This window comes from Candida metapsilosis, assembly GCF_017655625.1.
Source record: "Candida metapsilosis strain BP57 chromosome Unknown scaffold1, whole genome shotgun sequence".
Taxonomy (NCBI): domain Eukaryota; kingdom Fungi; phylum Ascomycota; class Pichiomycetes; order Serinales; family Debaryomycetaceae; genus Lodderomyces; species Lodderomyces metapsilosis.
Window position 1 is genome coordinate 1653188 of NW_027138159.1, and position 21137 is coordinate 1674324.

At 38.3% G+C, this 21137-nt stretch overlaps 12 protein-coding genes across 12 annotated transcripts; 7 read left to right on the top strand and 5 right to left on the bottom strand. All coding sequences in view use genetic code 12, as the record gives it.

Moving 5' to 3' along the window:
- Positions 1 to 352: 352 nt before the first annotated feature.
- I9W82_000731 (uncharacterized protein) lies at positions 353 to 1849 on the bottom strand (the record flags this gene model as incomplete). The annotated part of the gene is made up of 1 exon (XM_067695127.1): positions 353 to 1849. The coding sequence occupies one exon, from the start codon at positions 1847 to 1849 to the stop codon at positions 353 to 355; it is 1497 nt and encodes a 498-aa protein (XP_067550755.1).
- Positions 1850 to 2713: 864 nt separating this feature from the next.
- PHO86 (Pho86p) lies at positions 2714 to 3703 on the top strand (the record flags this gene model as incomplete). Its single annotated transcript, XM_067695128.1, has 1 exon — positions 2714 to 3703. One exon carries the CDS (start codon positions 2714 to 2716, stop codon positions 3701 to 3703), a length of 990 nt encoding a protein of 329 aa, XP_067550756.1.
- Positions 3704 to 3730: 27 nt separating this feature from the next.
- I9W82_000733 (uncharacterized protein) lies at positions 3731 to 5029 on the bottom strand (the record flags this gene model as incomplete). Its single annotated transcript, XM_067695129.1, has 1 exon — positions 3731 to 5029. The coding sequence occupies one exon, from the start codon at positions 5027 to 5029 to the stop codon at positions 3731 to 3733; it is 1299 nt and encodes a 432-aa protein (XP_067550757.1).
- Positions 5030 to 5253: 224 nt separating this feature from the next.
- I9W82_000734 (uncharacterized protein) lies at positions 5254 to 5595 on the bottom strand (the record flags this gene model as incomplete). The annotated part of the gene is made up of 1 exon (XM_067695130.1): positions 5254 to 5595. One exon carries the CDS (start codon positions 5593 to 5595, stop codon positions 5254 to 5256), a length of 342 nt encoding a protein of 113 aa, XP_067550758.1.
- Positions 5596 to 6381: 786 nt separating this feature from the next.
- I9W82_000735 (histidine phosphatase family protein) lies at positions 6382 to 7116 on the top strand (the record flags this gene model as incomplete). Its single annotated transcript, XM_067695131.1, has 1 exon — positions 6382 to 7116. One exon carries the CDS (start codon positions 6382 to 6384, stop codon positions 7114 to 7116), a length of 735 nt encoding a protein of 244 aa, XP_067550759.1.
- Positions 7117 to 7257: 141 nt separating this feature from the next.
- Positions 7258 to 8265, bottom strand: I9W82_000736 (trifunctional uridine nucleosidase/nicotinamide riboside hydrolase/nicotinic acid riboside hydrolase; the record flags this gene model as incomplete). The annotated part of the gene is made up of 1 exon (XM_067695132.1): positions 7258 to 8265. One exon carries the CDS (start codon positions 8263 to 8265, stop codon positions 7258 to 7260), a length of 1008 nt encoding a protein of 335 aa, XP_067550760.1.
- Positions 8266 to 8904: 639 nt separating this feature from the next.
- I9W82_000737 (sterol esterase) lies at positions 8905 to 10386 on the bottom strand (the record flags this gene model as incomplete). Its single annotated transcript, XM_067695133.1, has 1 exon — positions 8905 to 10386. The coding sequence occupies one exon, from the start codon at positions 10384 to 10386 to the stop codon at positions 8905 to 8907; it is 1482 nt and encodes a 493-aa protein (XP_067550761.1).
- An 810-nt stretch (positions 10387 to 11196) lies between these two features.
- Positions 11197 to 12825, top strand: NOC4 (ribosome biosynthesis protein; the record flags this gene model as incomplete). The annotated part of the gene is made up of 1 exon (XM_067695134.1): positions 11197 to 12825. The coding sequence occupies one exon, from the start codon at positions 11197 to 11199 to the stop codon at positions 12823 to 12825; it is 1629 nt and encodes a 542-aa protein (XP_067550762.1).
- A 221-nt stretch (positions 12826 to 13046) lies between these two features.
- Positions 13047 to 15677, top strand: MCM3 (MCM DNA helicase complex subunit; the record flags this gene model as incomplete). The annotated part of the gene is made up of 1 exon (XM_067695135.1): positions 13047 to 15677. One exon carries the CDS (start codon positions 13047 to 13049, stop codon positions 15675 to 15677), a length of 2631 nt encoding a protein of 876 aa, XP_067550763.1.
- A 227-nt stretch (positions 15678 to 15904) lies between these two features.
- Positions 15905 to 17095, top strand: I9W82_000740 (RNA methyltransferase; the record flags this gene model as incomplete). The annotated part of the gene is made up of 1 exon (XM_067695137.1): positions 15905 to 17095. One exon carries the CDS (start codon positions 15905 to 15907, stop codon positions 17093 to 17095), a length of 1191 nt encoding a protein of 396 aa, XP_067550764.1.
- Positions 17096 to 17366: 271 nt separating this feature from the next.
- Positions 17367 to 18494, top strand: I9W82_000741 (uncharacterized protein; the record flags this gene model as incomplete). The annotated part of the gene is made up of 1 exon (XM_067695138.1): positions 17367 to 18494. One exon carries the CDS (start codon positions 17367 to 17369, stop codon positions 18492 to 18494), a length of 1128 nt encoding a protein of 375 aa, XP_067550765.1.
- A 528-nt stretch (positions 18495 to 19022) lies between these two features.
- SSC1 (Hsp70 family ATPase) lies at positions 19023 to 20969 on the top strand (the record flags this gene model as incomplete). The annotated part of the gene is made up of 1 exon (XM_067695139.1): positions 19023 to 20969. One exon carries the CDS (start codon positions 19023 to 19025, stop codon positions 20967 to 20969), a length of 1947 nt encoding a protein of 648 aa, XP_067550766.1.
- Between the last annotated feature and the right edge of the window lie 168 nt (positions 20970 to 21137).

The window sequence follows — 21137 nt, forward strand, 5'->3', positions numbered from 1 at the left end:
AAAATAGCGTCGTGACGCAGTGGAAGCGTGCAGGGCTCATAACCCTGAAGTCCCCGGATCGAAACCGGGCGACGCTAGTTTTTTTTTTTCCGCTTTTGACTAATTGTGAGCTTATATGGAAATGTCCCATCCACCTAATAGACACTACTGTAAGCTCTTGTATTCGCGTTTAGCCTCTACTCTCATGAACATGCGTGAAAACGGTTGAAAAGATTTCTAATTGTAAGCTTGGTTTTTATGGAAAGTTTGCAACAGAACATTTTTTGCATCAAAATTGTTACAAAAAAAATTGACTTAAGTCACAAATTTACTCAATTTATAAAACTAATCTCTAACTCTATAAGCTCTCAATCTATCGCTCATCCCAAAACTTTCTCAAATTTTCACCAGCTTCTTTGTACATAGCAATATCTTCCTCAGTCATCAAAGGGAACTCACGTCCTACCTTAATTTTGTCCAGAACTTTACCCAATTGTGTCAACGTCCTTACATATTCCAAAGCATCAGTCACACCAATTGTATGGAACAATCTGGAATTTCCTTTTTTCTCGTACCTCTGCTTTACCCATTCAAGCTGTTTGTTTCTTGGAACCAACTCTATCTTACCCGTCAAATACCTAGCTAGAAGAATAGCTTGATATTCAAATACTCTAAACGAGACACCATCTATGGGAACACCAATGATTGTTATTAATGGCTCATTGATGATAAATGTATGCTGGTATAAGTTGGAAACGGTTATTCCTTCATTGGTTAATGCTTTGTTGAATAATCTGTCTAAAAAGGGATAGGAAAAAAGATACCCAGTGCAATAGATAATATGGTCTGGGTTAGTGACTGTTGTGCCGTCCGCAAATTTTACAATTATATCATCGGATAGGGAAACATTTTCAATGACAGGTTTGGCGTGCACGTTTGGTCTTGTTGAGATAACTTTAGTACGGTCATAATTTCGAATGGATTGATAAACAGTAGTTCCAGGCTCTCTAGCAACAAATTTAGCGAGATCACTTCCAGAGGCACGAGATCCAACAACTACTACTGTCTTGTTTTTGTATGAGTCAGATTCACGATAGAATTTGGCATGCTGTACCACATTTGGAAACCTTTCTTGTAACTCTCTTAGACCAGGAACTTGAGGAATGAATGGAACGTGATAGTGACCAGAAGCCACCACAATGGAGTCAAATTCTTGCTGGTACCAGTAGTCCTGTTTGTCATCATAACTTTCCCTCACTGTCAACTTAAACCTGTATGGTAAAATTGCAGCTTCTTCAGCAGCTCTATCGATTTTCTCCACATCTTCAACAGTAGATCCTAGTCTCAAAGTGACTCTAGGATCATCCAAGTTTCGACCAATGTAGTTTTCAATATACTCCTGTACAACTGTTCCCTCCACATACTTTCTCTTCTCATCATCACCATCTATTGGCCATCTATTTGAGTCACTGTAGGTCATCATTTTCTCTATAATGTTCGTCTTGATACCGTAGTAGCTAGGAGTTTGGACGAATCTTTCCTGTGTGTTTCTTGGTAGAATCAACTTTCGAGTATATTTGTGATCATGAAAAGGATTTTCCAACTGTGGATCATTTTCAAAATTGATATTACCTGACTTCACTATATGGTTGGGTGTTGGTATGGTATCAGGATTGAAGTACCAAACACCTCCCAACTTTTGTTGTCTTTCAAAAATGGTTATGTTCTTGATTTTAGAATTTGGCTCTTTAAGTAAACTGTCCAATATAATAGCTCCAGAAGCACCCCCTCCAATGATGGCGATATTTTCGATTTGGGAGGGAGATACCAGAACCGGGATCTCGTAATTCAAATTGGAAACGGAAGGCATACTGTCGGTGACGTCGTTGGTGTAAGTAAAAGATCAGTTATGAAGAAGAGCTCTCCAATTTATACCCTTTTTATTAAATCAACTGATTTTTCTGCAGATAAGGGTGGCTCAACGCTTATAAAGCAAAAATTAAAAATTTTGCAGCCACAGTTTCCACAATCGGAACAATTGCGCAATATAATATCACAAATGAATTTACTTTCCCTATTCCACGAATATGGCTTGACAGAAGAGCCACAACAGTGAAAATCTGGATGTACTTGAAAAGAGATAACAATCAATCTTCAAAGCGACGCGACAAAGGATTCAAAAGCGCAAAACTTTGCCCCATTTTCTTAACACCTGGCAAACTGGTACTAGAAGAATCAGTAGGCAGCAAGCATAGACCCTGTCCCAGATTCGATCACGACTTTTGAGCCATCAAGACCCCTTGATGCAGGCTCATGCAACTTGGTTTGTGACAGCTGAACACAGAGTAATCACTCTTGGCAATGAAATTTTCATCAACAGCATCTTTAAAGTAGTAAGTTACATAACGATGGTGTGCTCTCTATGAGCATTCCATATGCTTATACACCAGAGCCCCACATGGTCTTCCTAAATAGGAAACATGCCACGTGCGTCGTTCATTTTGTTTTTTTCTCCATCGTTTAATTTTGTCAATTTACACAAACGGAGTTTTCAAAAATTGGTGTCATGTTATTTTACAGGCGGCAGTTTAAATTATTCATACTTTTCATCTCATCTCCCAGAATTAACGAAAAAGATAGAGGTTCATCTCATTGCTATTCCCTTTCCTGTTGCATCTTCTTTTATTACAGTTCACTTTCTTGAGGTTTAGGTTCGAAACTGGTTACGTTAATCATGGTCGCTCAAAAGGATATTGATTTGAATGAACCCTTAGATGAAAAGGTCTCTTCGACTTTGAGCAAATCGGCATTGACTCCCGAATTGACAAAAGCAGCAATCACTTTGCAAGGTGATCGGTACAAGCAATTACAAGCTAAATTGACTAAGTTTATCATTTGGCATCCTTATTTCGTTACGTTTTATATAATACTTTTTCCATCGGTTTTGGTTTACTATTTGTGGGATTTCATTTCAATTAGTGAAAGTATGATCGAATTATACTATATAATATCGAGAAACAAAAGAGATTTCTTTGTCCAGATTATTGTATCTGCTCCTGTTATGGCTGGTATCTTTGGAATTTTTGGATTCATTGCATACATTTTGGGAGACCAAATTGGTGCCATAACTGATAAATATGTTGCTCAAAAATACTGCGATTACACATTTGGGTTTGATGTCAAGGAATTTGCCCTGGACCCCAAAACTCCTCTTTTGAAGAATGGAAAGAACACTGAGTTGGTAGTTTACAGGAACCAACCAATTGCTGTAGCTACACTTAAACCAGATTGGGATCAGTGTACAGAAGAAAATTTCATTGTGAATATTACCGGTGTTCATGTCAGAAAAGTTTTTGCCCAAGTTGATTTTGATCAATTTTTGTTTGAATGGGCCATCTTGAGATCAAGAGAGTTGTACCAAGAATTTTTGATTCAAAAGAACTCTAAAGTTAAAAATGGGACTATATTTATTGTCACTGATGCTTATTCATTTGATACACAGCAGCAGAAACTTTTGGCACGTAACGGATTTAGGCTACTCAGTTCATCATGGGAGTTGAATCCATTCAACCCTTCTTTGAAATCGTACGAGAAAGCGTTGAATAAACTATTTGGTATCTCAAGAGGCACTTTTGGACTCTTGTTGACGACAGAGAAAGATGATGTGGAATTGCTTAAGGGAAGTGACATACTTGAAAATGGACAAGTTAGAAAAAGACATTGATACTTATCTAACTTGCTATTATTGTATTTAATCTAACAAACCAGACGTCTTTTTCTTTCTCCTCTGCTTTTGAACTCTGATAACGATCCATACAAACCAAAGCAAAACGGCAGAAATGAGTACATAAATGAGAAATTTCACAAACCAAAACACCTTGCCAATCAACCTTTTAAAGAATGTTGCATCGGGGTCTCCATATTTTTCCAATCTTTCTTTTCTTTCCCTCTCTTTAATCTTCTTTTCTGCATTCTTTAAACGTTTTAGGGTCTTTCGACGTTGTGAACTCAACTTCTTTTTGAAAGCCCTGTGACGTCCACCAGATTTTTTCGATTCCTGGGTGATCTTGTCATTGATACCTGCTAAATTGCTCTCTTCTTGATCGTAATCATTCTGCTCCTTAACCAAATCATTCAATTCATCTATGGATTCAACAAATCCTCCATTTGGCTTGTACAAAGCATAAATTTTATTCTCCAAAATATCAACATTTTCAAACAATTGACCAGTTTCAGCACTTAATCCAAGAAACTTTATATGTGGCAATTTAACATCAGTTAGCGTGACGCAGTTCCTCCAATCCTCATGTTTACCTTCGAAGTTAAAGTCGATGGATAAATACCCGTTTTTGATATAAACCAATCTCATTTTAGTTTCTTTTGAGGATGGATTCACGAGTCCTTTTGCCAGGCATCCTGCCAAACGAGATTCATACCCATCAGTAGCCTTATTGTAGTTAGTTTGTCCATCACCCATCATCAAATTCACAAATGGGAATTGACCACGTTTTCCATTTTTGTACGTATCCATCATAATACCGAGCCCAGTGAATTCATTTCGAACTCCAAATACATCTCCAATTTGACTAGGTTTATCCAAGAACCAAACAGCTAATCCATCACCAACCAAGCCGTGTTTAGCTTCAGTATTGTGGATATGGAAAGTCAACTCCATTTCAAATGACTCAGCCTGTATAGGCATCTTACTAAACATATTGGATACCGAATGAGGGACCAAAGATGTTAATCTGATGTATTCATTATTCTCAACGATTGGGTTACCATTGAGATTCCAATTCTTAACATGGAAGTGTGACTCGTCTAAAAATGGTTTTTCCAAACCTTGAGCTGTTAACTCTGTCTTTTTCAAAGCAACAATATGCGACTCCTTATTCTGCAATAGTGTGTTGATTTCTTCAGGTGTGTAGGTTGACCCGGAAAAGATATTGAACACATTGGAATAATATAATACAAATATAGTCACGAAGCAAGCCAATGCCAATAAAGACTGTAGCGGCTTTGACTGCTGAATACTCCTCTTGAGCGACATACAGCAGAACTAACTTAAAGAATACACTTGTGAATTCGGGTTCGTCGAAAATTATTTCGAATGGTGTTTTCCAATTCGCTAAACTTTTTCCAATCTCTCTCTACTTTGACACCGCACGCAATTTCGCTTCTCGTAATTACACAGACTCTACGCTGTATAAAACTAAATCTTTTTATACATTGAAAGTGCTATTTACATGATCAAGTATATCATCAACAGTAAACCTACTTTCCAAACACGATTGTTCTCATTGCCGAAAACAAAGATTCTTTCTTTTCACCTCTGATTTCACTCATCAACCTGTTGTAGTATTCTGGATTACCCTTTGGCTTTAGCAACTTATCATCAAGCTTGTAGTAGTTCTTGTACTTGTCATTTACAAGTTCCTTCAAAGCTATGAATTGTAGTTTTAAATCTTCCTCTGATATCGATGATACTACATCTCGATTTTCAAATCTCTTTAATTGTGATTCTTTGAAGGAGGCATAAGGTTTCAATCTTTCATTGGGCAAGGTTTTCAATACAGATATCAACTTTTGCGTTATTTGTGCTTTAGGAGTGCTCATTGTGTGTGGCTAGTGGATTGATGGAAGGTCGATGGGGGCTCTGATCAAAGGTGAAATTTTTCTTTTGATTTTTTTTAATTTTCTGTGTGTTCTCTCATCAGCACAAAGTATAAAGGTTTACAATTTGCAACAATTAAACCACATGGACAAAATCATATACAGAAGATGCAGTAGAATTGAATTATAGAAGGATATACCATAACTGGTTTAGGTTTGGTAGAGCCAAAATTTTAAAGTTAGTGCAGTAGCCGCTGTGATTCCAAAAGGAAATTTTGTTACAAATTGAAACGGGTAAGCTCAAGAAATCAGAGAGGAGTCTAATATATTCCCCAAAAGAAACACCCAAAGGCCAAAAGACTGTATTGGGAATATGTGGTGCTTAAACTCTCCCGAATTGAATTTTATAATATCCGATATGCACGTCTTATCTCAACGGTGATTCTTTTGTTTCCCTTGCTTATCATCGGAAGGCTTCATGAAATAACGGACAATACAAATTTTGGCAGAGATCTTTCGCTGGTGCCTTACGCAAAAGCGTCAACTTCTGTAGAAGTGTCATCTCTTTCAAATCTTCCATCTCGCAGTTAGGAGTGCTCAACGTATATACAGACCTACTTATCCTTTGCTTTTGTGATACATTACGTTAACTTTAAAAAACTTTTCTTCTTTTTTTGAAATTGGCCTTTCCAGCAATCAAGGTTTTTACTCATTTTCCTTTCCTTGAGTGTCCGAATTGATTAGCCAGAAAGATTAATTCACTCAGACTTCACTACCCACCCTTTAGATATGCCAACAGAACATAAATTTAAAGATCCCAGAGTCATCTTTGTCCGTCATGGGCAAACTGAATGGTCAAAAAGTGGGCAACACACATCCGTGACCGACCTTGACTTGACTGCTTTTGGAGAGATGCAAATGAGAAAGACAGGTGAATGCTTAATTGGACCCTCAGCAACAAACATGATCAGACCACAAAACATCACCAAGATATTTTCAAGTCCAAGACGTAGAGCAAAACACACCACTGAATTGCTTTTAGAATCAGTTCCCTCAGAGATAAGAGACAAGATTCCGATTGAATATGATGACGATATTAGAGAGTGGGACTATGGTAAATATGAAGGTAAGAAGCCCGCTGAAATTAGACAATCGAGATTGGAAAGAGGGCTCGATACGTCTGATCGTCCTTGGTTGATTTGGAGAGATGGGTGTGAAGATGGGGAGAATTACAGACAAGTTACTGAAAGGGTTGATCGGTTCATTAATAAAGTAAAACTGATACACACCAAAGCTTTGGAAGATTGTGTGCCCAGTGATATCATTGTCGTTGCCCATGGTCATATCTTGAGATGCCTTGTTGCCAGATGGGTAGAAAGAGAAATTGATCACGATCCCAAATTGATGTTGGATGCAGGTGGTGTTGGAGTATTGAGTTATCAACATCACAATATCCATGAACCAGCTATTTATTTATCTGGTGCCTTCACTGTACCAGTGGAAGAGCAAGGCGCTGATATTTGAGTGTACGCTTTGACATTTTTGAACACAATTTAGATTTTTTTATAGAGCTCTTTTACGTTAATAGAAACGTTGCCATATAGGGGAAGATCCTATTCACTAAATACTCATGAGATTTTCAGTTGTAGTGTATTTCTATATAGTCTATTTCAAATTCAACTCAGCTACATGGAGAGCATCTAACATACAACGCCAAAATTTGGCAGCATCTAAGTTCTCCCCAATGTATACGCCCTCGTTTTCAGACTCATCAAAAGGTAACAGTTTATTGACTATTATGCTCTCTCCTTCACGAGGTCCTCCAATTACAACATCCATTTTTCTTCTTAAATATTGATAGCCATACTGAGCACAGTCTCTATCCACGAAAGGGAATAAGCTGTAAACTGCAACTGGATCATGTAATGGAGGCCCACTAGCCATACCGTCTAGCTTAGCATAAGCTTTGCTGTAAAACATCAATATATCATAAAAGGCTTTCCTCAATGGACTATTTCTTGCCTCATCATCTTCATCATAGATTTGCTTTCGCACGGTACTAGAAGCCATAATTTTGTGAGTAAGGTTTAATGGTGATAAAATCATTTTATCTTGAAATTTATCCACCACGATTTTGGCGGCATGAGGATCAGTGTGAAAATTAAACTCGGCATATGGTGTTGCATTACCCATTCCAAAACTACCACCCATTACCGAAATATACTTTATTTTATCAATGACATCGGGGTATTTTTTAATTAAAATGGCAACGTTGGTCATTGTACCTGTAGCAACAAGACAAATCTCGTGTGCATGGGCTTCTATCGCGTCTTTCATAGCATCAACGTAAGAAACCGAAGAAACGCATTTGTTGATTGAAGTTTGTGGAAGCTCTACCCCTCCAATACCAGTTACACCGTGAACATTCAAAGCATAGCGAGGTACATTAACCAATGGCCTCTCCTCACCTTTGTAAACCTTGACGTTGAAAATGTTTAGTAGGTCCAACATTGCCAATGTATTATGTGTTGTCATGCCCAATGGAGCATTACCATGGACGGTAGATATTCCTAATAATTTGAATCTGGGGTTAAATATGGAAAGCAATATTGCAAACGCATCATCATTTCCAGGATCACAATCGAGCCAGATCGGAATTTGTTGTTTCGTCATAATGGGAAAAAAGCGTTCAACAAAGTTTAATAGGAGCAAGTTTGTGTAGCAATGTCGAAAGTGAATTATTTATTTTGAAAGCAATGAGTGGACTATAGCCAATATTAGAGCTCGAGAAGCAAGGGTAGCCTTGAATGTGGAAAAAGTTTCGTGGTTGGGGTCAACTTCAAAAATTTTTAGCGGAAAAATTAAGTGTCATTTATAAAAACATTTTTGAGGGGAAATCTGGAATCAGGATCTAAAGATTTACTAAACACGTCAATCATTCTCTCGAAGCAAAACTCCTCAACGACTAAATATTATTCTCTCCAAACTGAGTGAATTGGAGAATTAATTTTATAGGAGAGTCGAAAGACAATGAAGGGTCTGGAATACGTCAAAAAAAACAGAATGCGCTTCTGTCTTAGGGTCCATGGAACGCGAATATATGGCACAAGACTGTTTTAATATCCAACAACCACTACTCTTATTGTAGAGAGGACCACATATATCTACTTGGCATTATTCGTCTGAAGTACTGCTATTTCCAGTTTTATTCTATCCAATTCTGTCAAAATTGCGCTTTCCTAAATAAATCAAGATAAGTATAAATACACACGTTAATGTTACATAAATTATATTGTCCGTTTAGTGTTTAGTCTACTCTTCTGGAGTTCCGCTGTTCACCACTTTTTCACTGACCTCCTCATTTCCATTATTTTGCAATAGCTCCCATTCTTTAGACACAGCGTATCCAACAGTCCCAATGACGTCTTCTGCCCAACAAACATCGAGGTGATTGTATGTGGGAATATCAAAGTATTTAAAATTCTGACCTTCTTTGTAATCCGGCTCATAATACTTCATATGTGAAACTAACCTTTTTCCATCAACGAGATAATCATCTGCACCGGTAAATATAAGCATTGGGATCTTACAAGTATTTTCAAACCACGACGAAGCGTAAGGGAAAGTCATTTCTGCATCATTTGATTTGAAAGTGTCTTTAGAATAATGCTCCTCATTAAAATATGAATCTTTTGGTTGCAACATGTCGACAAAACCACCGGGTGTGGACTTTGCCAAGTAATATTGTATCAACTCCACTGAAACGTAGCTCATATTGTATATGAAAAGAATGTGCCATACGAATTTATCTTCACCCCAATTGCGTGCGGTCCACCCAAATAGAAACCTAAACATGTAGTAAGATAATTTTCCAAATATCCACGTATGAGCCATATAATCACGCATAAGACACAAGTTTCGAAGCATAGCGCAAAATCCAAATACCGTTGTCCATGCCCACTTTGGAAGTTTGACAAGTATTTTGATAAATGTTCGTGTGTAGAATAGTTGACCAGGATATACTGCTGGAGCCAATGGTACAAACAACTCAATCTTTTTATGAATAAAAGAGAAGTCTGGGTTCAGTAACATAAGAAAGCTTTGAAGACCACCCTGCAGATGTCCAAATAAAGTGAGTTTATCATGATTCGGCTTCATGCTCATCACAGTTTCAATCATAGCAGGCAAGTCATGATAAGCCAACTCTTTCATCCCCCACTTCCAGTACAACTCACTATTGTACAAGTTACCTTTGATTGTGGCATGTTGTGCTTTAAACCATGACCGATTGTTTCCCAACCATACATCTTTCCCTTGCTCGTGGAAATAGTACGCCAATGAATTGCGCCCGCTTGCAATATAATTACCCGAACAAGATAATAACCCATGTTGGAGAAATACCGGTTTTCTTAAATCTCTTTGTTCCTTGGTTTCCTTTGGGTCTATTATGTGGTGCAATACTAAGATGAACCCATCGGCAGTGGTTACATCGTACTGCTCTAAATCCAAACCCAACTCTTGAAGATAGTATTGCAAATCGCCAGTTGCCTTGAGAGACTTCATGTCATTATACAGCTGTCTCGGTACGTAACCATGTGCCCTCACCTCGTTATCCAGTCGCTTGAAATTATTATTACCCCTGAGCCCCTCGAACCAATTATGAAATACCGCACCAGTACATAAAATTGACGTGTAAACAATTGAACATAAACAACTTATAAAAATTATGGCATATTTTTGAAACCAGTTGTATTGTTCCTCCCTGCTCTGACTTGAGCCACTTTCGTTCTTCATTTCTGGGAGAAGTAAACGCGATACACTACTGGACTATGACGACTTTTCTCATTGAAGGAAGAAATCGGGCGACTGAAAACACGGACATGTTTTTTGTTTATCCGACTAAAAAAAAAACGTAAATAAACCGGAGATAAGATTTTGGCGTACTGGAATAATTGACGAGGAAGCACATTGGTGGAAGAGTATAACACACCGCATTCACACAGGTCGACCCTTCAATTTATACTCTTTTGTAGATTCATTTAATTCTTGGCGTCGTGAAAATAATTTTACCAATTGAGTCAAAGAGAGTACTATTTAGTGCTATACAAAATCAGTTCACAAATTCAAGCAATCTTGCTTGACAACAAGATCTAAAGACTCCCAATCAGAGCCGGTACAAACCTTTCAAATATTATGGGGTCAGAAGTTCTCTAAAAGCGTCTGTCAAGAATGTAACAAGATATAGTTGCGCCAGACACCGTCATCATATCAAAAAAAACCCAACGGAGAGTCCGCAAATTTTCCTCAAAGGAATCGACCCTAGGGTCAACTACAACTTCAAGGAAGGGCCATTATCAATGACTAACACGCGAGATTTCATCATGTAGTATAAAACTTGGAAGGTCATACAAAGAAAAGAGAAAAAAAGAAGGGGAAAAAGAACCATAAAAATTTTTCCTCCTCTGTGGGATGGATTTAAAGTGAAGAGTCGTGTTGTTGGTGCGAAAAAAAAAAAGAAAAGAGCAGTAAAATTGAAGCATCTCATCTGAATGTCATCATCACAAGATTGAAACCTACCAAGTAACTCAAATTTGTCGAATTGCAATGCCGCCGAAAAGAAAGACTTCTCAGAAGTCAGATGCAACCAAACTGAAGAAACAGAGAGGGGAAAAGACAGAGCTTTTATCTTTAGAACAAATGAATACGCTTGCGCAAGAAATCAAGAATGAATCAAAGTTTAATAATTTTGTAACACTACTTTCTCAACTTCAACTTGTTCAGAACTTGCTTACTGGAAAGGAAGATGCAGATGCTGAAACTATAGGACGTCAAATTGTGCTCATCGCTTACGAAAGATTTGAAGTATTGTTTAACGAAGGAATGATGAAAGGTTCTAGTAAACACGATGAGAAACAAAGGCTAGTAATCAACTGGTTAACAGACAAGTACCAAAACTTCAAGTCAGCCATACTAAACCTTATACTGTCAAGACTTTCCTACGAAACGTCATTGCAGTTGGATTCATTGGAAGTGTACTTAAATCTAGTCAAGTTGGAAAGTGCAGTTGCAGAAAAGCAATTCCCAAAAAAGACATATCAGCAATTAGTCGAGGTATTATTGAATAACACCATCAGTAATATCTCACCAGATGGATCATCTAACAACTTTATTGTGTTAGAGTTTAATGAGATCTTCAAAAGCTACTGGGATTTGCAATTTTATTTTTTTGACACCTTAGCCGATGCCCTTTCCTCCTGGAAGGACAACTTATCAGATAAAGAGCTTGAAAGGGTGTTTGCAAACTTTGTCACCATTATACGAAGTGGATTAAAGTTTAACTCAGAGGATCTTGAGAGCGAACCCACTTTTGTTGCAAAAGATGCTTTGCCTTCAACAGTATACAAGCAAAATAAGTTTAAATCACAATTCCAAAAATGCATATTGACAATCTTGTCCTACCCATTGTCAACATCACAATCTAAGTTAATGCTTTCCATTCTACATAAACGTATTATTCCATACATGTCGCAACCTCAAGGGTTGATGGATTTTTTAACAGACTCATACGATCTACAAGATGATTTGATTATTCCAATACTATCACTCAACTCACTATATGAATTGATGAAAAGCTACAATTTGGAATATCCCGATTTTTACTCGAAATTGTATTCATTGTTGAGACCCGAATTGTTTTACACTAGGTACAGATCAAGATTCTTTCGTTTATGTGATTTATTCTTGTCATCAACTCATTTATCTGCAGGGCTAGTAGCGTCGTTCATCAAGAGATTAGCAAGGTTGGCTTTAACATCAAGTGCGTCAGGTGTTGTTATCATCATCCCATTCATTTATAACTTACTAAAGAGACACCCCACGTGTATGATAATGTTGCACAATACGGATGGTTCCCAAGTAGGAGATCCGTTTGACAACCTTGAGACAAACCCTTTAAATACACAAGCAATCAAGTCATCGCTTTGGGAATTGGAAACCTTAATGAGTCACTACCATCCGAACATTGCGACATTGGCAAAAATATTTGGCGAGCCATTCAGGAAGCCTAATTACAACATGGAGGACTTTTTGGATTGGAGTTATCAGAGTTTGTTAGAGACAGAGAAATCACGTAGATATAAGAACCAAGCCGCGCTTGAATTTGAAAATTTCGAATTTGTTTTGGCAGGAAACGATAAGGAAGGAAACTGTTTGTTAGAAGGGTGGTGTCTATAGAAGCCGTACGTGTATATCAATAATGTTTCAACTTAAAAAGGTTCTGTAAGTGGTATTGTTTTAACTGTTTTAATAATTTAACCCTTTTGGGAAGGTTAATAAGACGCGTGTATGAAGTGTTTTTTTTTTTCTTCTCTCTCTCTTCACGTTAAGGAAAAATTTCACCTAAGAATTCTTTCCCACTTCAAAGGTATCCTTTTCTATCGCTAATCACTAAAAACATGGATGACACTACTCAATATGACGAACAGCCATTGGATGCTGTCTTTGGTGACAGAGTCAGGAGGTTTCAAGAATTCTTAGATAGGATAGATGCTAATACTGGTGTTGATTACAGAGCCCAAATTAGAGATTTAATCATTAAAGGGAAATACAGATTAAATGTTTCAATTGACCAAATTAGAGATTTCGATAGAGAGTTTTGGCAAGGTTTATTGAACCAACCTGCTGACTATTTGCCAGCTTGCGAGCGTGCATTAAGAGATACAGTTTTAACAATTTATGATCCAAGTGATTCATCTTTTCCAAGTGATTTTGATACGAACCAACAGTACTACTTGAGTTTCAAAGGAGCCTTTGGTGGCCATTCAATTACCCCTAGATCCATAGACTCAAACTACTTATCCAAAATGGTTTCGATTGAAGGTATTGTTACAAGAGCTTCTTTAGTTCGTCCTAAAGTTATTAGATCGGTCCAATATGCTGATGCTACTGGTAGGTTCTATGCAAGGGAGTACAGAGATCAGACTACTTCTTTTGATGCTATTTCTACACCCCCTATTTACCCTACTGAGGATATGGATGGAAATAAATTGACCACAGAATATGGGTATTCAACGTATAAAGATCATCAAAAAATATCTGTCCAAGAAATGCCGGAGACTGCTCCTGCTGGTCAATTACCCAGATCTGTGGATGTTATTTTAGATGATGACTTGGTGGATCTTACAAAACCTGGAGATCGTGTTCAAATTGTTGGTGTTTATCGTGCCTTGGGTGGTGGTGGAAACAACAATTCTTCCTTTAAGACTGTAATTTTGGGTAACTCGGTGTACCCCTTACACGCTAGATCTACTGGTGTTGCTTCTCAGGAAAAAATCACTGATCATGATATCAGAAATATTAACAAGCTCTCCAAGGACAAAAAGATTTTCGATATCTTATCACAATCATTAGCTCCTTCAATCTATGGGTTTGAGCATATCAAAAAAGCTGTTTTGTTGATGATGATGGGTGGTGTGGAAAAAAATTTAGACAATGGTACACACTTGAGAGGAGATATCAACATCTTGATGGTTGGTGACCCTTCGACAGCAAAATCCCAAATTTTAAGATTTGTGTTGAATACTGCTTCATTGGCCATTGCAACCACCGGTAGAGGATCCTCTGGTGTTGGTTTGACTGCTGCTGTTACCAGTGACAAAGAAACTGGAGAAAGAAGATTAGAGGCCGGTGCAATGGTGTTAGCCGACAGAGGAATAGTGTGTATTGATGAGTTTGATAAGATGTCGGACTCAGATAGAGTGGCCATCCACGAAGTTATGGAACAACAAACAGTCACCATTGCTAAAGCAGGTATTCATACATCTTTGAATGCTCGTTGTTCTGTCATTGCAGCAGCCAACCCCGTATTCGGCCAATATGATGTACACAAAGATCCTCATAAGAATATTGCCTTACCAGATTCACTATTGTCTCGTTTCGATTTGTTATTTGTTGTCACCGATGATGTCAATCCCACCAAAGACAGAGTCATTTCAGAACACGTTTTGAGAATGCATAGGTTTGTACCGCCAGGAATGATGGAAGGGGAACCAATTAGGGAAAAGTCAGGCGTTACATTGGCTGTTGGTGATGATGAAGTGAATGAACAGGAGTTATTGGAGCAACCAGTTTTTGAGAAATTCAATGCTTTGTTACATGCTGGTGTTGCCAGGAATTCCAAAAAGTCGCCCACAATTTTGTCCATCCCATTCTTGAAAAAGTACATTCAATACGCAAAACAGAGAATTAAGCCTGTGTTGACAAAGAGCGCTTCAGATTATATTGTCACCACGTATTCATCGCTAAGAAATGATTTGATTGGAAATAATCAAAGAAATACAGCACCAATAACTGCAAGAACGTTGGAAACTTTAATCCGTTTGGCTTCAGCTCATGCCAAGGTGAGATTATCCAAGAGTGTAGAAGTGAAGGATGCTAAAGTTGCAGAGGAAATGTTGAGATACGCTTTATTCAGAGAAATACCCAAGAAGCAAACGAAAAAGAGAAGAACTGTTGCTGAAACTTTTGATTCAGAGCTGGAATCTGAAGAGGATTCGGAAGAGGATATTATAAGTACTAGACCAACTACGAGAAGAACCAGATTGATGGAACAACAACAGCAGCAGCAACAGCAGCAACAACAACAGCAGGGGACTCCAGACACCACACCTGAGCCACCATTGGGCCAACAAGATAATGATGGCGAGACTGAAGAAGTGGGTGAGGAATTGGAGCAATTCCATATTACAAATGAGAATGAACAACAAGGTGCTCAAAGTGAAGAAAGCGAGTTAGAATCCAACGTACATCCTCTTAGTGATAGAGCAACAAATACAGAACGCCCATCCAATATTAGTTCTGAAAGATTCCAAACATTCAGGAGAGTGCTTCAAAAAGTCATTCGTTCGGATGTTTTCACTGGTCCGGAATCTCAACGTATTGCTCCAATTGAAAGCGTGAAGAATGCCATAAATGAAGAAATGGCACAAGAGGAGAAATTTACGGATTCGGAAATTGAAACTGGACTTGAAAAGATGCAAGAGGATAACAAGATTTTCCTTGCAGAAGGTAAAGTTTGGACGATGTAGGTTATGTGGTTAGGGGTTTTTAATTGGTTTTTCTATAGTGTATTAATTAAATGTGTCAAGAGTTTTAGCTCCCCATTGACGTAGTAGAAGTTGATCTGATCTAGAGGTTTAATTTGAAGCATTTGCCTCATCGTAGAGATGATTATGACCCTTGGTGCAGGGGTAGCGCGCAAAGAAAAATGACAACAAAACGAGGACCTATTTTCTAATGAGATCATACACAATTGATGACATCTCAGGGTACCGATATTGATCTTGGGAAGGAAGATGACGCAGTAGACGCACAGAATAACACGACGCTTCAACGGTCCTCCTCACCGGGTAAAATCGGAAAAAGAAAGAAGAAGAGACGGAAGAACAGAAACAAAAATCGATCACCAGCAAATTCTGAGCAGGACATACTACAAGATCAACAAGATAATCAGAGTGAATCCCAGGAGATCTACAATGAGGACAGCGAGTACACATACAATGGCGAATTGTTGATGCACACTTACCACACCTTACCACCATCGCTGCAAAAATTTTGGAATCGAAGATACGAATTATTTTCAAGATACGACGAGGGGATATACCTCTCCGCAGAGTTATGGTATAGTGTAACTCCTGAATCGATTGCCAAATACATTGCCCAATTATTCGTAAAGATTTTACCACCAGATGCAGAGTACGGATTGGATGTATGTTGCGGAGGGGGTGGAAACATGATACAGTTTGCAAATTTTTTCGATTCTGTGGGTGGTATTGAAATCAATGGTACAAATTTGTACTGTGCCCAGCATAATACAGAGGTGTACGGTGTTCAAGATAAGACTTGGACTTTGCGGGCCGACTGGAGAGAAATAACTCAATTAAAAGACAACAAAGAGGTAAACTATGATTGGATTCCACAAAGTGTACGAGACGCCAGGAAAGACGTACCACCTAATCGAATATTTGACTTTGTATTTAGTTCACCACCTTGGGGTGGCACAGGTTATGACCGACTGGAGTTTAATTTGTATGCCATGCAACCTTTCAACATCACAGAGCTTTTGAAAACGATGACACAGTACACTGATAATATTGGGCTATTCTTGCCCAAACTGTCAAGTTTAATGCAATTGAGTTTGGCTACCAAGGAGGTATACGGCGATTATAAGAAATGTAGGGCCGTCTATATAAACTCTAAGGGGAGGTGTGTGGCATTATTGGCATTATTTGGAGATACTTTTACAGCTAGGTTTGACGAGTTGGATGATATCAGCGAGGAAGCCCTATTAGGATCTGCAAAGGGTTCTACAAATCAAGGTGAAGTAAACAATGTTGATGGAGTTGGGGAGTCTACAGAGAAAGGACTGGAAATTAGCGAAGACGAGCGTGGCAGTGATATCGCTATAAGTAGTTCCGATGAAATAGAATCGGTTATAGGAGAATAGACACAATAGATTCAGTCTCTTTCTGGCCATATCCATGGTAACTAATATTGGCCAACTCCTTCGGTAGCGCACGTGTTGAAATTTCATGAGACATTTTTTTCTCAAAATTCTCCCTTTTTGTCGAGACATAAAGTCACAACAAAAGTAAATCACCACCGACATTTTTGCAACTTTTCTGGGCCACATCAAATATTTGACTACACCTAACCATAGCAAAACTTATATTACCGAGACACCCATATTGTAACCTGCTTATTTTTTTCCATCCACTATGAATTCTTCTCATATTCGCACTGGCGAGCTGAATGCAACGTTCTTGGAAAGCCATATCGAACGATTAAGCGACCTGTTGAACAGAGTTGAAAATGATCGCCTAATTCCATTACATCGTGAAGTATTAATCTTGAGGCAGTTGGTTGACTTTCAAAATACTAAATTGGATAAGCTTACTTCGTTATTGACAGATTTGGTTATTCAGTTGATGGTCAAGAGGGGCAAATTACCAGGAGAAGATGTGGTTGAAATGAGTTTGAGAGCCCATCCTGATTCCCCAGAGGAAGACGATGAAGCTGAGTCCATGTTACGTTCTATTCGTGCTTTTCAAGAAAGCGTTAATGTGAATGATTTACAACGACATAATATACAACAGCAACTCAATCAACATAGAAGTAATTTACAAACACACCAACAGCAGCAGCAACAGCAACAGCAGCAACAGACACATCACCCTATGATTGACCAAAGTAGAGTTTCGATGCAGCGTATGCAAAACCAACTAAACCATCACCAGAACCAAGATCCTACATCTGGCCACCTCTCAAGAAGTTTGGGTAACACTATGGATCCCGAGTTCCATCATCATGCTGCGTCTGGTTTGATACCGAATAGTATACTGTCTCGACAAGTGAGTCAAGACCATCAAACTCATTTGCCAAATGAAACCAATGATGAGGCTCTGAAACAAAAGTCTAAGACGAAAAAGAGAAAAAGATCTGAACGGAATGAAAAAGATATTCCATCGCTTGTTGAGAAGCCCGTCTCATCAAAGAAATCTAGAAGCAAAGATGACAAAGCTCAAGAGAAAGTTCACATTGAGTTTATCCATAATCCAACTACTGTGCGTGAAATCTATGATGAATTTTACAAAGGATATAAAGGTCAGGGCCCACTCTGCGAAATGGATGAAAAGTATGGCAAACTCAACTGGAGGGGGGATTCACGAACTAAGGAAAGTAAGAGATATCAAAGAAGGAAAAGATTATGTGATGCGATAAAGAGGGGCAGTTACAAGTATAATAAGCTGGATGACGAAATGATTGAATATTTGGAGAGTTTCCGCAAGGAAAAATCGTTAACTTGGGTTATGAATGGAAATATTCCCGATGACTTAAAGGAATGAGTGATCGTGCTGCGTGGGATTGAGATGCTAGTTTAGATTTGTTAGTTTTATTAATGAAGATTATATTGGGATGTGAAATATTTATACCTGATTCCATGTAAAGCAAGTAAATACGATGTGACACTCACTTTTGAAACTATTAGCAGTTGATAGACTTTTCTGGATCTTCTTTCTTTCTTATGAGAGAGACATTTTTGCAACAAAAGTCGCACATAGACAACACTCTCTTTTATTCTTTTTTCTTTTTTTGACTCTTCTATTCTCTGTGTCTAATATTTTTTGTTCCATAACATTCTATAGGAATTCCATAGAGCTACCAAATTGCTGCGACATTTTTTATATTTAAATTGACCATGACGTTTTCACACACAAAAAATTTTCAAATTCTCTCTCTCTCTCTTCATTTAAAAAAAGTTTTCCAAATTTTCCACTTCCCCTTCTTCTTTTATTGAACATTTTGCCCCCTATTTCTTCTATTCAATTAGTGAGAGATACATTTCAACCTACTAACACTATATAACAAAAACAATGTTGTCTGCTAGAAGTTCGTTGAGAAACGTTGCTCGTCAATTACCATTTACTGCCGTTCGTGCGCAATCAACTGCAGCTGCTCCAACCGGACCGGTTATTGGTATCGATTTGGGTACCACCAACTCAGCCGTTGCTGTTATGGAAGGTAAGACCCCAAAGATTTTAGAAAACTCCGAAGGTGGAAGAACTACTCCTTCTATTGTTGCATTCACAAAGGATGGCGAAAGATTGGTTGGTATTCCAGCCAAGCGTCAAGCTGTTGTTAACCCTGAAAACACCTTATTCGCCACCAAGCGTTTGATTGGTCGTAGATACGAAGATAAGGAAGTTCAAAGAGATATCAACCAAGTTCCTTACAAGATTGTCAAGCACAGTAATGGTGATGCTTGGTTGGAGGCTAGAGGTGAACAATACTCACCACAACAAATTGGTGGTTTCATTTTGAACAAGATGAAGGAAACTGCTGAATCTGCTTTAAGTAAAAAAATCAACAGTGCTGTCGTTACTTGTCCTGCCTACTTTAATGACGCTCAAAGACAAGCCACCAAAGATGCTGGTAAGATTGTTGGATTAAACGTTTTGAGAGTTGTTAACGAACCAACTGCTGCTGCTTTGGCTTATGGTTTGGAAAAGAAGGATGGTGAAGTTGTCGCCGTCTTCGATTTGGGTGGTGGTACTTTTGATATCTCCATCTTGGATATCGGTGCTGGTGTTTTCGAAGTTAAATCAACCAATGGTGACACTCATTTGGGTGGTGAAGATTTCGACATTGCATTGGTTAGAAACATTGTTGAAACTTTCAAGAAGGAAAGCGGTATTGACTTAGAAAAGGATAGAATGGCCATCCAACGTATTAGAGAAGCTGCTGAAAAGGCCAAGATTGAATTGTCATCAACTGTTACCACTGAGATCAACTTGCCATTCATTACTGCCGATGCTTCTGGTCCAAAACACATCAACCAAAAGATTACTAGAGCTCAATTTGAACAATTGGTTGAACCATTGGTCAAAAAGACTGTTGAACCATGTAAGAAGGCCTTGAAAGATGCTGGTTTGTCCACTTCAGACATTTCCGAAGTTATTTTGGTTGGTGGTATGTCAAGAATGCCAAAGGTTATTGAAACTGTTAAATCCATCTTTGGAAAACAACCATCCAAGGCTGTTAACCCAGATGAAGCTGTTGCTTTGGGAGCTGCTATTCAAGGTGGTATCTTGGCCGGTGAAGTCAAGGATGTTGTCTTGTTGGATGTTACTCCATTGTCATTGGGTATTGAAACCATGGGTGGTGTTTTCGCTAGATTGATTTCCAGAAACACTACTATTCCAGCCAAGAAGTCACAAATCTTCTCCACTGCATCTGCTGGACAAACTTCGGTTGAAATTAGAGTCTTCCAAGGTGAAAGAGAATTGACTAGAGACAACAAGTTGATTGGTAACTTTACCTTGTCTGGTATTCCACCAGCACCAAAGGGTGTTCCACAAATTGAAGTCACCTTTGATATCGATACTGATGGTATCATCAAGGTTTCTGCTCGTGATAAGGCTTCTAACAAGGATGCTTCCATCACTGTTGCCGGTTCATCTGGTTTATCTGATGCTGAAATTGAAAAGATGGTTAATGATGCTGAGAAATATGCTGAATCTGATAAATCAAAGAGAGAAGCTATTGAATCTGCCAACAGAGCTGATCAATTGTGTAACGATACTGAAAACTCATTGAATGAACACAAGGAGAAATTGTCTAGTGAAGCAGTTGAAAAGGTTAAGGATCAAATTGCCAAATTGAGAGAAATTGTCTTGAAGGCACAAGCTGGTGAAGAGGTTATTGCTGAAGAATTGAAGACCAAGACTGAAGAATTGCAAAATGCTGCTATTGAACTTTTCAAGGATTTGTACAAAGACAGTGGTGAACAATCATCATCATCTGAAGAAAAGAAGGATTAAATGAGGTAATGGAATAGCTACAATTATAGATTTTACACAGGTCTATATTGTTTTCTAACTCAATTACGATGATTTCACGTTTACGTTTTAGAAGAGAGTTGTATGATTTTTACATTTGACAAACCCAATTTGTACATAGTTTCAGATTTTCATCAAGTGTAAGCACAA